Here is a 15101-nt window from a genome sequence, read left to right as displayed (position 1 = left end):
CTAAGCAAACCTGTTTGGTTTTGTGGTTAAGAAAACCTGCTTTCTTGAGTGATCATTAACTTACAGGGGTTTACCATATTTTTCTACTTAGAATCCCCTAGTGGGATTAACTATTTAATCACCTACTTTGTCCCTTTGCCCCTATAAGAATCACCGACATCAAAACTTTAAGAGAATAAGTAAAAATAAGTTCCTTTCTTGTGCCGGCGATTAGTATTTGGGGAAAGACAATATTTACACCATTTTAGCCCTAGCATCTACTCGCCTCTGGACCAGGACTGCAGGGCCACCCGCCCGATGGCGCAGTGCGGCCAGGAGCCGCCAGGGGCCGCTACCGCCAGCCGCTCCCGACAGCCGCCGCTCTGTGCGTCGCCTGCGCAGAGCGCACGGGATACTGAACCCGAGGGTGCGGCGCAGTGCATCCTGGGTCGGCGTAGCCATGGCGGCTCGTGTCCTTTGCGCCTGTGTCCGCCGACTTCCCACGGCCTTCACGCCGCTGCCCCGGCTCCCCACGCTTGCCGCGGCTCGGCCGCTCAGCACTACCCTCTTCGCCGCGGAGACCCGGAAGAGGCCGGGGGCTCCGCTGCCGGCCTTTGTGCTCGCGCAGGTGACTGGCGGTGACTTTGTTGGGGGGGGCTTGGCTGGGGTCGGGCGTCGGGCCCACTCGGGTGAGAGGGAAGGGGCCAGGCCGCGGGGCCGTGGCTACTGTGGCTCCTGTTGGTGGGGGTGACCAGGGGACAACTGCTCGCTCCCTCTCCCACTGCCTAACGGTGCTTGGTTGACCCCTGCCGGCACTCGGGTGACCTAGAGATTGTGAACAAGAGCACAGAGCTGGAGTCAAACACCCCGGGGTTCGAATGCAGGTTGCCTCTGACCAGAACTTCGGACAAACCAGGTACCGTCGCCCAGCCTCAGTCCGAATCGTAAAACTCTTACCTTGTGAAGTTCCAACGATGTTTAGAGGAGATCATGCTGGTAGAATACCGAGCGCGGTGCTTGTAAGCTCTCAAAATACTGGTCGGCGTTAATCGTAGTGATAATGAAATACTGTGATAGCTTTCTAGGGAAAAACTAATGACTGGGTGCAAAGAGGAAGACACGCCGCCCTACAGCCTTCTCCACAGTAGCGCTCTCCCCAGGTTTCTCCCTGTGGCACCTTTTGCCTGTTTTGGGGTCTCCTGCAAATAAGGATAGGAAGAAAGTTAGTTTTAAAGTTTTTAAAAATCTGATGAAACCTTTTAGAGGCTGAATCTCTCCTTTGGTTAGTGATTCTCAACCTTAGTTGCACATTCAAATCACCTGGGTAGCTTAAAAATAAGTATGTTCCTGGTGGCCCGCCCCCTCCCCCCAATCTGGTTTACCTCTTCTGTGATGAGGCACTGACATGTGTGCTCTGTAAGTTCCCCAGATGACTCTGAAGTGCATCAAGGTTAAGAACTATTATCTTAACGGTGACTAGATTCCCAAAGTTAAGTAGAGAATGCCCTTTTCAAACTCTAGGACTTCATGTAATTGTGGTTTCAACCTCTGCTAAGGTATTAGAATAAAACCTAAGACTGCCCAGGCCAAATCAGTTAGAATCTCTAGCAGTCCAAGGTGGTCATCTATTTTTAAAAGTTGTCAGTGATTCTTATGTGCAGCCTGTGTCAAGATTTACTGACAGTGTAGTAGATTCATCCAGGGGGCATTGTCCTGCCAGTGAATCAAAAAGTTAAGTGTCACCTTGAAGTTAAAAGAGCACTGTATATAGTTACTGTTTTGTTCCTGAGATCAACTTCAGTGTCAGGCTAAGAGGCAAAGTGATGATTCCTTATTCTTGGAGCATTGCTCTTCAAACTTGATTGTGCATTCTGATCACTTGCATTGAAATATAGATTCTGGAAAGGGGCCTGAGAGTCTTCATTTCCAGTGGCCTTCCAGAAGATCCTGCTGCTGCTGCTTCTTGGACCATGCCTTGAATTGCAAGGTGCTCAGAGAGGTTCCACTGCCTCTGCTGGGTTTACATACACCGCAGAGCAGCCATTTTCTTTATGTTTACAAAGTAGTTTTGACTAAGTGCTCCCATTTAGCTACCTTATATCCTTTTTGGATTGAACTGGAGAGTAAATACTTGTTCCTTCAAAGATATTGAGGGACTGTGTGCCAGGCCTTATGCTAGCAGTTGAGAGATACAGAGATGCATACAAAAGAAAGACATCAGTTCATGTCTTCATTGGACACGTGGCAGCTATGTTAACCTTGCCAGCTTAGTCCCTGCTGTGCTGTCTTCCCCAGGTTTCTGACATTTATTTTCCCTTGGTTCATCTCTTGTTCCACCTTGTTGGGAACTTTCTCTACCAAATCATTAAATGTTGGTAAGGTCAAGAGATCACTTGCCACACACTCTCCCTCACCCATCTCTTCGCTGTCTTGGTTTATGTTACTGCCTATATGCCAGTCACCCCAAACTTCCCCCTCCAGCCTTTGTTCATCTCATCTGAACATTTGCTTTGCTCATTCTGCCTATTTTGTTTTGTCAGGTTTTCCCTCAAATCCATCCACTATGCAGACCCTGGAACAACTAGTTATTGATTTATATTCTGATTTTTTTCCCCTGAAAAAAAGGAGATGAGGCAGCTTTCCTGGGTATAAAAATAGAACAATAGAAAATAGAAGGTACCAAAAAAAAAAAAAATGCAGTGGCCTAAAATGGGACCTTGAAGTCTTATACTTGACCCAGAGCCCTGAATCTAGACAGGCAGCCAGAGTACAGAGAATTTCCAAAGAGTTCTTGTGCAGGGAAAGCTCAGCTGGTCCTGGTACTGGAACCAGACTGACATGTGTGGTGGTGATGGACTTGGGGCTGCGATCTGACCACATCACTCATTTCCAAGTCTGGTATCTGTACCCTCATTGGCTCTCAAGGATTGAATGACAACTTCTGTTACTGAAGCAACCTACAAATACCTGTCATGGCCCTTAGCCACATTTTTATTATAATTGAAATCTGTTTGGATTGGTCTTTTCCATTAGACCATAGGCTTCTGTGAAGGTAGATGTCTTATTTATCTTTGTGGATCCAGCCCACTGCACCATGCTTGGCACATAAGGTAGAGCTCAAAGGCTGCTGAGACAGGCAGGTAATAGGTAAAGGCAAGGTACTGCCATTTGAGGACAGGTGTGTGTACAGTCCAGAAGAAGAGTGGGTTGATGAAAACCCCAGTGAGCATGGTCCTGAAGGCAGCAGTGTCTCATGCAGTGGGGGAAGGAGGTAATGGCACATGCAGAGGCCAGGATGAGCCCAGCACTTACTTAGTGTTGACCTTCAGGTGCCTGTGAAAGGGAGAGACCTAAGTTGAGGTGGGAAGACAGGTACATTGAAGGGTGCTGAATGGGTGCTCATTCACCCACTGAGGAATGTGGATGTTCTCCGTCTGGGTCACAGGGAGTAAAGATTAAATGCAGTTTGTTGAAGGAACATTTGAGACCTTTCCTCCCACTTGGCCGGGTGACACAGTAAACATGCTGGTGAGAGCATTGACAGAGTGGAGGCTGGCGCTGAGGGTTCTGGCTGGAGCCCCAGGGGGCGGGGAAGGAACAGAAGGTTGCAAGCAGGTGTTTTGGAGACAGGTAAGGGATTTATAACCAAACTGAGGGTGGGATGTCTGCTACCTGGGTAGAGCCGTCCTGGGGGTAATTTGCAGAGATGGGCTTTAAAGCCACCTAGGTTCCTCTGAGTTCCCCTCAGAGATGGACCCAGTTCGAGGGAAGATGGATGTTAATGGAAACTACTCAGGTTTATTCCTGCTAGTTCACAGCATCAGGTCCTCATTCTTTTCCTGCACACAGTGGCTTCTCTGATGTCTGAGGGAGGTGATTTTGTTGCATATAATTGTTAAGTGTAGACCTTGGGGAAGACTAACACCAGAAACAATGTTGGCCGTTGGGGACACTTTTCAGAAGTGCTTGTCCACTCTATATCTGTTTTTAATGGCTGAGATCCAGCAGGAAAGGAGGCAGTAAGACCCTTCAGGAGGCCATTCTGGGAGACCTGGGGCAAGATACCTAACCTTTTTGTCTCAGTTTCCTCATCTGTAAAACAGAGTTATTATTAGCTCTAAAGGAGACGACATATCTAAAGTGCTATTGGCAGTACTATAACCTGATAGGAAATCAGTAAAGAGACTAGAAAGCGGGGCGAGAAAGGGAAGGAGTCCATCAAGTACTTTGGGCTACACTATTGCCTCATTCTCAAACTGGCAGGTCACTGCCATCCTGAGGCTACTAGACAGCGCTCAGTGACATTTACTCTGTATGTGCCAGGCAGTATTCTAAGCCCTCTACGTTTCATTATCTCCTTGATGCCTCACAACAATCCTATGAACTTGGGTACTATTTCAGTTCAGTTCAGTTGCTGAGTCGTGTCTGACTCCGCGACCCCATGAACCGCAGCACACCAGGCCTCCCTGTCCATCAACTCCCAGAGTCCACCCAAACTCATGTCCATTGAGTTGGTGATGCCATCCAACCATCTCATCGTCTGTTGTCCCCTTCTCCTCCCGCCCTCAATCTTTCCCAGCATCAGGGTCTTTTCAAAAGTCAGCTCTTTGCATCAGGTGGCCAAAGTTTTGGAGTTTCAGCTTCAGCATCAGTCCTTCCAATTAACACCCAGGACGGATCTCCTTTAGGATGGACTGGGTGGATCTCCTTGCAGTCCCAGAGACTCTCAAGAGTCTTCTCCAACACCACAGTTGAAAAGCATCAATTCTTCTGTGCTCAGCTTTCCTTTTATTCCAACTCTTACATCCATACGTGACTACTGGAAAAACCATAGCCTTGACTAAACGGACCTTTGTTGTTTATGGTCGCTTAACAGATAAGGAAAACTAGGGCATAGCAAGATTAAATAACTTGCCCAAGGCCAAACAGCTGGTAACAAAGAGCTAGTGCTAGGATACTTTCTCCTTCCAGAGCCTGAGTTCCCACGTGGTGCACCCTCCTGTTTCCTGCACAGCCCGCTGCAGCCACCTCTTGAGACTGGCCTGTGGTTTTCAGGTGGGGCCCCATTTAATCACCTTTAATCACGGGGAACTCACCTGGGCCCTGCAGGCAGTTGCCAGCACTGCTGGGGTCGATGCTGACACCTGGTGGGCCGCTTGGGTAGCTGCATGTGAACGTGCCCTCACCAGCCTCTTCCCTTGGGTGCCATGCCCGTCAGCCTCCCGTCTCTCACCCTTTCCCAGCGGTAATTCACCTCATACCCCTTCTTGCTGTGCACACCCGACGACGCTGCTGTTAGATCCTCCCACCTCAGATTTCTTTTCTGTCATTACCAGTATTAACTCATGTCTTCTCCCTCTTTCTCTTTAGTCCTTTTTGCTTCTTCCCTTTTGTTTGTGGTTTGGAAACCTTTTCTAGTCACTGTTGATAAGTTGGCTTGAGGCATCTCCAGATCAGAGGCGGTCTTAATCTCACATGCTGTAATTGGAAAGGAAGGGAGACCATAAATGGAAACAAAAAGAACAAGTGCTCTGATCTCTTTAGCTTGCTGATTAAACCTGATGTCAACGCTTGATTTTTCTTTTTTGCAAGATAAATGTTTCTTAAACAGATGTGTACTGATTTGGTTAATTGGCAGTTTTTTGTTTGTTTTTTAATCATTTATTTTTATGGTTGTGCTGGGTCTTTGTTGCTGTGAGGGCTTTTCTTCAGTTGCAGAGAGCATGGACTGCTCTCTAGTTGCAATGCATGGTCTTCTCACTGCAGTGGTTTCTTTCGCTGCTCTAGGGCGCTCGGGCTTCAGTAACTGTGGCTCCCCCCTCTAGAGCACAGGCTCAATAGTTGAGACACACAGGCTTAGTTGCTCAGTGCCTGTGGGATCCTCCCGCATCAGGAATCAAACTGATGTCTCCTGCGTTGGCAGGCGGATTCTTTACCACTGAGCCACCAGGGAAGTCCTGGCAGTTTTTAAAAATACATTAATTTTATTTTGGTTGCACTGGGTCTTTATTGCTGCGCACAGGCTTCTAGCCTGTGCTAGGGGCTCTTCTCTAACGGAAATGCGTTCTCACTGAGGCGGCTGCTTGCTGCAGGGCACATGCGCTAGGGCAAGGGCTCAGTAATGGTGGCACACAGGCTTAGCTGCCCTGAGGCGCGTGGAATCTTCCTGGGCCGGGAATCGAATCTGTGTCCCCTGCACTGGCAGGTGGATTCTTAACCACTGGGCCACCAGGGAAGTCTTGTCAGTGTTGTTTGGTTTTTGGGGTTTTTTGTTTTTAGTGGTTTTTTTTACAATTTTTCATAGACGTTTGTGACTGGAGGACCTTAACTCCAAAAAGGAAACCCACTTTCTATGGGTTTCTATCCCCTAAGAACTCCAAACTGCAGACCTAAAATCAGCTTCAGAAGGTAAACCACCAGTTGAGGTTAAAGACTTCTGTATTAAGAACTGCCAGACGGCTGTCTCGTTTTCCCCTCTTGTGCCCCATGCCTTCCATGGCCTTAAGTCTGCTGATCTGTGACTTGGAGCCCCTTTCACTCTCTGTGAAGGAATCCAGTCAAGACCCTTCTACCTAGTTGAATTCCAAGTGGGCTAAGATCAGAAAGTTGAGATATTACACAATCATAGCAAAGATTAGAATGTCTCATTATTTAGTTGGTGGCAACAAGGCAAGCCCACCTGGAAGGGAACCAGATTGGAAACTAATGCCTGCGAACTCATCATCCTCTTCTTTGGGTTCATAGCTGGCTTCATCTGTCTTGGCCAAAGTCTATAATGACCACCAGGGCCAGACTAGACCCTTCTGGGGTGTGATTCTCAGTGTCACTTCACCCTGACAGCTCTCTGGAGGTGTTATTTTGCCTTGGGTATTAAAAGGTGGTAGTGGGCTGCTTGAGATGTTGTGAGAAGCTTTAGGGTCCTCTGCAGACTCTAGATGATTTTAATGGCAGTTTCACTGAGGAGGACAAATGTCCCAAAGCCTGAAGGCCGACCAGAGGAGAGAAGAGTGCCTGTCCTGACTCTGAGAGGAAAGGAGATGTTCTTTTCAGCCACACCGTGCAGCTTGTGGTATCCTCGTTCCCTGACCCGGGATGGAACTCGAGCACCTTGCGTTGGAAACATGGAGTTTCAACCACTGAACTGCCAGGGAAGTCCCAAGAAATCCATTTTTATGCTGTGGAACTGCTATGGCTTCTGACTCTACCCTGCATTAGGCCTCTGTGTGTCCTGGTGGCCACAGTGAGACTCCTTGGAGGTGGATTTGCTAGCCCCGTGAAAGCTCTGTGAAAGACATCTGTAGCCGGTGCCTTCTCTAGAGGCATTTGGGTCTCCACAGCAGCACTTCCCTTCTCCCTTGCTCTAGGTTCCAGGCAGAGTTACACAGCCGTGCCGCCAGTATAGCGACGCACCGCCTTTGACATTGGAGGGAATCAAGGACCGTGTTCTTTACGTCTTGAAACTCTATGACAAGATTGACCCAGAAAAGGTAATTGATGTGGTTTAAATGGTTTTTCTTTAAATGTGTATTCAGTCACATGGTACAAATCCCAAGTGTCTAAAGGACATATAGCAAAAAATCGCTCCCAGGAACCCTGTTCTCCTTCTGGGAGGTGCCAGCTGACCTGGCTTCTTGAGTGTGTTTCTGGAGACTTCTCAATGCATGTGGAAGGGCATATATACACAAGTACATGTGTTTATATCACACATACTATGTGATCTGTTATTGCCCACCGTCTAAAAAATAAAACACAACTGATGGTATACTGTGAATACTGTTTGAAGGATTCTCTGGTGATGGCGAGGTCTGAATTAAAGACAAGGTGGTAACAGACACTGTGTGCCATCCCTGAGGGAGCCGGACGTCACTTCTGAGGTGTGGTGTCTTGGTGGTCAGTCCGGCAGCAAGGGAAGCAGACTCTCAGATGTCATTCAGAACAGTGATCAAAGATCACTGTAAAATGTACAAAGTCACTTCATTATTAGCTTTATATGTATTATTAACTATTTCAAAATTAAGGTTGAATAAGTTAACATACAAAGCACACCAAGGGTGTGTTGCCACAGGTTAAAAGTATATTATTATTTGTTATGACTCTTGATATTTATTTTTTTTTCTTTTTTTTTTTTTATTAGTTGGAGGCTAATTACTTAACAGACTCTTGATATTTAAAATATGACCTCTTTATATTAAAAAAAAAAATTCTTTGTAATGATTAAGTGACATTTCACCATTCACTTAATTTGAGAAGCAAGTGTTCTCATAGACTGAATTTTGCATTTGGTGTTCTTTTCTTGCAGCTTTCAGTAAATTCCCATTTTATGAAAGACCTGGGCTTAGACAGTTTGGACCAAGTGGAGATTATCATGGCCATGGAGGACGAATTTGGTAACGCACAGGCTGGGTCTTGATTCTTGATTTAGGTGGATTAAATGCAGAGAAATGCTGGGAGTCTGATTGGGACTTGAAATTGTAGTGCGCTACCCCCCCACCTCCACCTGCTTACTATCGGATGAAGTAAACGTCAGGGACAGTGTACTTAATAATATTTGGGAAGCAGGTCCACAGAGCGCCCAGTGCAGTACCAAGGGCTCAGTGAGGAGAAGAGGCCTGGGGGAGCATGGCCCTGAGATTCTTGGGGTGGGGCTCCTAGATGAAGGACATAGCCTCCACCTGTGGTGGGCTGATGACACCTTGTAGCACCCTCCCGACCAGTGAGCTAGACCTAAATGTCCATGTCCAGAAAAGTGCTAGGTGCGCCTAGGTTAGGATGTGTGCCTGTACACACACCCATACACACGTCTCGGCTTCCTGCAGCGCTTCCCATGCACATTCCCAAGTTATCCTTGTCTGGGATGGTTAGTTATACAAATGAGACTGTTACAAGGGTCCACGGCTTATTTAGGGGGTAAACTGCCTGAATGGAAGCCAAGGGACTTGTATGCCATCCCACAGAGCAGAACTTAATTACAGTTCCTCAGAGACCATCCTAACTAGCGGGGTGGTACTGGTGAGGGCTTTGGGGTTTCATTTTGGGGTAATGGAAGTATTCTAGAATTAGATACTGGTGACGGTGCACAGCCTTGTGAATATACTGAAAACCATCGAATGCTGCGCTTTAAATGGGGGGTTTTCTAGTATGCAGATTATGTCTAAAAATACATCATCTGGTACATAACAGGCTCACACCTTAAATGGGATTCAGGGTTGCTGGACATTTTTGATGTGCTTATGCTTGTTGTTGAAGGGTTAGATGTTTTCAGTCCTAAAGGATTTGCCTTTTCTACACTCATGCATTACTGTAAATTTCACTTTCAGGGTTTGAAATTCCTGATATAGATGCGGAGAAGTTAATGTGCCCACAAGAAATTGTAGATTACATTGCAGATAAGAAGGATGTATATGAATAAAATATCAGGTAAATAATTTGACTTATTGTTCTCCCATAGAATTAATCTCTCCATGGTTCATCTATAAAAACTTAGGAAGAAATGGAAAAATGGAAGTGCTTGACAAGATTTTCAGTAGTTACAAAATGCAGGTACCTTCTGGTTATCTGCCATTCCATGGGGGCCAACCCTAGTGATCATCTTTCTCCTCCAGCGGGATTGACAGCATTTCATTCCTGGACAGGACTCTCTTTGACTGTCAGCCCTCCTCATAAAAGCAGACTTGTACAAAAAAACTGAGCAAGGTCACCCCGAAGTGGAGACCTTTGCCTCCCTCAGTTACCCCACCCCCACCAAGGCCTGCAGCCTACTGTCCAGGAAGCTGAGATGGCCTGGCTCTTAATTAGGCAGGAGAGGCCGTCTGGGTAAGAGAATGAACTCCGGCAGCAGGCACCTGAGTTGACTCTTAGCTCTGCCACATCCTGTAAGCCTGTGATCTTGGGTAGGCTATGTAGCCTCCATAAGCCTCGGTTTCCTCATATGTAAAATGGGGGTAATGATAGAGCCTACCTGGGGCTTTTGTGAAGGTAAAATTGTATGGTGTATGTAAGTCATTTAATACAGTGCTTGAAGTAAAGAAGCCTCTTACTATTAGCTATTGTTCTTTAGGCTGTAGAATAAGTGATCAGACTTTAAAAATTAAACATTTTATTTGTGTCTATAACTTTAGTTACCCTGGATTTAGCAACTCAGAGATTATTACTTAAAGTTAGTAACACCAGAGAGAGGCACTGAATTTACTTTGTCTTTTGCCAGACCCCTTTTCCTCACTCAGAAGGCTCAGAAGATGCTGGCGAGTGTCTGGCAGTGAGAACACATTTCTGCATCATTGCTGACTTTGAGAGTAATTCTGTTTAGACTTGTATTTAAATTGTCTTAAGTGTTTTTGCCCTTTGAAAATAAATCTGTAAAACCAAGATTTTTCTCAGTCTTCAGTTTTTTATGTCGAGAGTGCTTTTTTTAATAGATTGACATTGCTTAGCATTTTTAAAGATTTGTCTGATTTGTCATTGGTGTTCATGGATATCAGAAGTACAACTTTTTCAGCAGAGTGCTTGAAATCAGTTTCTCTCTGACCACCTTCAGTATGAGGAATGAATTAGTGATAAAAGGATGTTTTGCCTCAAAAAACTTTGTGCCCCCATTAGTTTACTGATTATTCCTCGTATCAGTTGACACCAGTGTGTGGGACTAATTTTTCATCCTGTCGTAAGGATCCATTTCTGAATTAATGGCATTTAGTAATTTTGGTAACTTAGTAATTTTGGGGAAGATAAAAGGTTCTCTTTTCCCCTAGGTTACTTTGACTTTGTGTCTTGTTTGTCATACATCAGTAACAACCCTGTTCCTGTTATTCCCAGCACTGTATTAGGTCTTTGGAGTTGATGTAGGCAACTGCCCAGCTCTTGTGGAGATTTAACTTGAGAGACGTATCCTAAAATACTTGCTATACTTTTAGGGGAACTTCTGGCATGCAGGAGGAAGGAATTCAAAGTCTTGTAGTTAAGTAGGAAGTAGCATCATTGCAGAGGTGCAGGGACTGGCTGCGTGATCCTCAGCCGGCAGAGACTCTCATGGCTGAGGTGAGGTGACAGGACTCTGCAGTCTGGTCTGGGGTTTGGGCCACACCTGCTCCTGGAGGTACCCAGTGTGGCCAGTTCCTTCTCTGTCCTTCGCTTTAGAACTACTATTGACAAGAAAGCGGTCATGTTTCCCTCCTTTTTAAGTCAACAGGAGGTATTCATTGCTATGCTGCATTTTTTTAAGCACTTAAGAAGATATTCTTGCAAAACTGCGAAATTGGAACATAAGGGACTGCCTCATCCTTTTTCCCAACTGCATTTATTCAACAAATAGTTTGAGTGCTTATTAGGCACGAGAGATCCAACAGGCAAAAAAACAGGCTGCACAGGACTCCTAATTGGAACGTACCTTAATTTAGTATCTGGGGTAAATGTCCTGGCTGTTTTATCTCCCACAGCAGCTACACATGTTGCCAAAAATTGTAGATGTGTTTGTTGCTGCCTAAAATCCTGAAGTCAGTAGTACGGCCACTAAAGAGATTGCTAAAATCTTAACCACATACCTGCCGTGAAATGGCCCACTCATAACCATTCTGTGGTGGTTCTAAGTCTTACTTTAGTATACGTGCTGCCGAAGCAAGCACTGTTCTAAGTCTTAAAGGAGCCAGAATGAGGGGGGAAAAACAGTCACACATGATTTGGTGATAGTGGTATTTAGCATCGGGTGCATGTTCAAACAGCAAAGGCCCTTCTGGTCTAAAAACTTGCTGTAAAGTTTTTTGAGAAACTGGTGTGCCCCTATACATGGGCAGCAAACTGGCCAAATACAGCATTCCAAAGTGTGTCAATCAGAACAAACAGGAGAATCAGTGTGTCTGCTGTAGGCAGGTCCCTTGGGGAAAGGGTGGCTGGGAGGCCTGTTGTGACCTGTGTCTGGGCCCAGTGCTTGTCTGTCACCCCAAAGAGCCAGGGCACTCATGCACCCAATGTAACTATGGTGTGCCAGCCATTGCGGAGCACTCCTCCAGGCTGGGCCTCGGGTCACAAGTGTAAAGTCTGCTTACAGGAAGCTCACCATCTGGTAAGGGAGACAGTGAAAAAAAATCCACGTGATGTTTCACATTCAGCATCATCAATGATAAACAAGCATTGATTGAGCTGCTCCTGAAGTCATGAGAGGACACATCACCTTTGTGGTCTTCTTCATCGAACTGATCATGAAACAAATCCAGAAGGTGGGACTTTAAAAACACTCAGTGATGTGGAACAAAAAGGACAGGGCAACTACATTAAAGGAGGCCAGAGACACGTTAACTTCATGGGAAATGTGAAGCTTGAAAGCTTTGAGGAAAAAAACGACATTTTCAGGACAATTGGACTCTACATAGGTGATAAATCAATGTTAAATTTCTTACATATAATCAGTATTAAGTAGTAAACTAACCTTATTCTCAGGAGAACTCAGAAGTGAAGCACCAAGATGTCTGCAGGTGACTTTGTTTATTTGGCTGCTCAGGGTGTTAGTTGTGGCATGTGGGATGTAGTTCCCTGATCAGGTATTGAACTTGGGCCCCTGGCACTGCGAGCTCGAAGCCTTCGCCACTGGACCACCAGGGAAGTCCCTCCAGGTAATTTTTGAATGGTTCAGAAACAAAAGAGACGGTAGCACAGTGTTAACAAGTGGTGACTAAGTGACAGCCTGTCAGCTATCCTGTTTGAAGTTTGTTAAAGAGAAGATAACATGATATGTATAACAAAAAGTATATGGATGGCATTCAGCTGGATATCCAACAGTGTGGGATTGGTTAAATGGGAACAATTTTACACAATGAAAAATTGGTCTTTTATCTGGAAAGTGAAAGTTGCTCAGTTGTGTCCCACTCTTTGCAACCCCCTGGACTATACAGTCCATGGAATTCTCCAGGCCAGAACACTGGAGTGGGTAGCCTTTCCCTTCTCCAGAGGATCTTCCCAGCCCAGGGATCAAACCCAGGTCTCCCGCATTGCTGGTGGATTCTTGACCAGCTGAGCCACAAAACAGACTATAAACAGCAGGATTCCACTTCCATACAACACATACCAAAATGCTAGATTACCACCATGTGGTAGAAATAACTTGGCTTATTTTTGTTTATCAGTGTTTTCTAAATATAAACACATTTTGTGTAAAAAGTAAGAAATCTGTGAAAACTGGGAGTGGTTCATTAGGAGCCGAGGTTTGGGAAAGGCATTCGCAGCCAGTGAAGCCTGGGCCGTGTTCTAAGGCTCCGCCGGGGTCAGCCCCGTAGCAGGGGCAGGGGCCACAAGCACCACGTGCACACAGGTGAAATGCCATTGGTTCAGGCAGGGGTTGACTGGAGGGTGAAATCCTGGGTGGGGTGGCCTCTGGTTAAAGCTGTGGCTGGAATGAGGTCACGAAGCAGGGCCTCACTTGTCTAAGGAACTTACAGGCAGTAGGCACACAATTTCCCAGAGTAGATGCAGCCAACTATACTTGAGCTCAGTGGTTGGCGGCTGGCTGTGCAAAGGGTAAACTGAACGGGATGAAAGTGTTGGGTACTAGAAGAGCCCAAGAGAAAGATGCAGATTTGAGGGTTGGGATGAAGAGGAGACAGATTGCAAAAATACTCTGGGGATAAAAATAGCAGGTGGTCAGATGACAGAGGAAGTGAGAGTCTGGGGTGTCTCTCAAGTTCATGGCTTGGGGCTACTGGTCCTGGGTGAGAAGCTGTCTGTAAGAGGGAAGAGAGGAGGGTCAGACTGAAGAGGGATACAGGGGCTTCCCTGGTGGCCCAGCCAGTTAAGACTCCATGCTTCCATTGCACCGGGATGCGGGTTCAGTCCCTGATCAGGGAAGGAAGATCTGGCATGCCACATGGAGTGGCCATAAAGGAAAAATAAGAGGGATATCATTTCATTTGGGGATGTTGGATTTACATGTGGGATACCCAATCAGATGACAGATAATGATCTAGAACTCTAGGCTGGCGTATGTTTGTGAGGTGCTTCCTCTGGACCCGCTCCCTCCTGCTTTGAAGTTCCTTTGTGGATACCCCGACTCTGATAAAGGATTTACATGGGAATGACTCACCCTCTGCCCATGAGATGGCCTCTTGGTGCTTAAGCCTAAAGTGAACTCTGTTTCCTTCAGGCATGGAACAGATCTGGGGTAGAGAGCTAGAACTACATGAGACTTTACTTATTATTTGAGATTTCTTTATCAAGTGTGTGTACTATTTACTACCTCGATTTTTTAAACGGTGGCCAAGCAGTAAATATCAAGGCTCGAAGTTTAAAAAACAACTCACAAATATATGTTAGTACCCTTAAGATAAATGAACCGGGGAGAAAAAAGAAAAAAATATGAAAGCAAAACAAAGTAGCCAAGCTCTTTCCTAAGTTCTCAACAGTAAGACCAGCATCTGGGAGCACAGACTCTGGGGTCAGGCACATCTGGATTCTGAAGCACAGCCTCGGTCTGTGACAGGCATGTGACCTTGGCCAGGTCCCTTCTCTTGTTTCCTCCTATGGGTAAAGGGGCTGACAAGAGGTGGTGGAGTGGTGACAATGGAACGCACATACTTTATCTGTCCCAGTGCCTGGCAATGGACAGACTCAAAGAGATGATGTCAAACCACGTGCCCACCCACCCCCCCGCCCCTCACCAGAGAGAGAGTTCAGGAGCACCCACTCTTCACCGAGGCTGGAGCCCTACAGGAGGTCCTTTCCCAGGAACTGACCTGGCACAGAGCATGAAGGTCCAAGCCCTGCTGGCTGGTCTGCCTTGCCGCAGCTGCTGTTTTCTGCAATCTGGAGGGTTCACCTGAAAGCCCCAGGCTCACAGTGAACTCAGGTCAACGCTAACAACACGTCTCGGATGCTAAGGTTACTGTGTCCGTGTGTTTGTGGAGGGCAGGGTAACACACCCCTAAGAGCCCTGTCTGGTATTTCTACTCTGGAATTCTTGGGGAAGAAAACACTTCTCTTCCCCTTGGGGTTGCGTCTGCTAGAAGCTGAGTCAACAAAGGAGAGCTGGGAGCTGGAGGGTCAGGTGCCGATGTGACGTGGGTGCCCGCACAGGCCTAGGTCTGACACTGGACTTTCCGGTTACATGAGCCAAATCCCCTTGTGTAATTCACAAGAACTCGGTT

The 15101-nt window shown here is 46.4% G+C and overlaps 1 protein-coding gene and 1 long non-coding RNA gene across 2 annotated transcripts; one reads left to right on the top strand and one right to left on the bottom strand.

The window, feature by feature from the left end:
* The first annotated feature begins 402 nt into the window (after positions 1–402).
* Positions 403–10352, top strand: NDUFAB1 (NADH:ubiquinone oxidoreductase subunit AB1). Its single transcript, XM_061153014.1, has 5 exons — positions 403–607; positions 7344–7466; positions 8279–8366; positions 9297–9396; positions 10184–10352. The coding sequence occupies exons 1-4, from the start codon at positions 440–442 to the stop codon at positions 9386–9388; spliced, it is 471 nt and encodes a 156-aa protein (XP_061008997.1). The 5' UTR covers positions 403–439; the 3' UTR covers positions 9389–9396; positions 10184–10352.
* LOC133063538 (uncharacterized) lies at positions 618–14565 on the bottom strand. Its single transcript, XR_009694431.1, has 3 exons — positions 12395–14565; positions 5313–5457; positions 618–1178 (listed from the first exon to the last, which is right to left on the bottom strand). It is a non-coding gene; the product is annotated as an uncharacterized LOC133063538 (long non-coding RNA).
* Between the last annotated feature and the right edge of the window lie 536 nt (positions 14566–15101).

Source organism: Dama dama, chromosome 10 (assembly GCF_033118175.1).
Source record: "Dama dama isolate Ldn47 chromosome 10, ASM3311817v1, whole genome shotgun sequence".
Taxonomy (NCBI): Eukaryota; Metazoa; Chordata; class Mammalia; order Artiodactyla; family Cervidae; genus Dama; species Dama dama.
The sequence above is the reverse complement of the archived record's forward strand: the minus strand, read 5'-3'. Positions and strand labels throughout refer to the sequence as shown.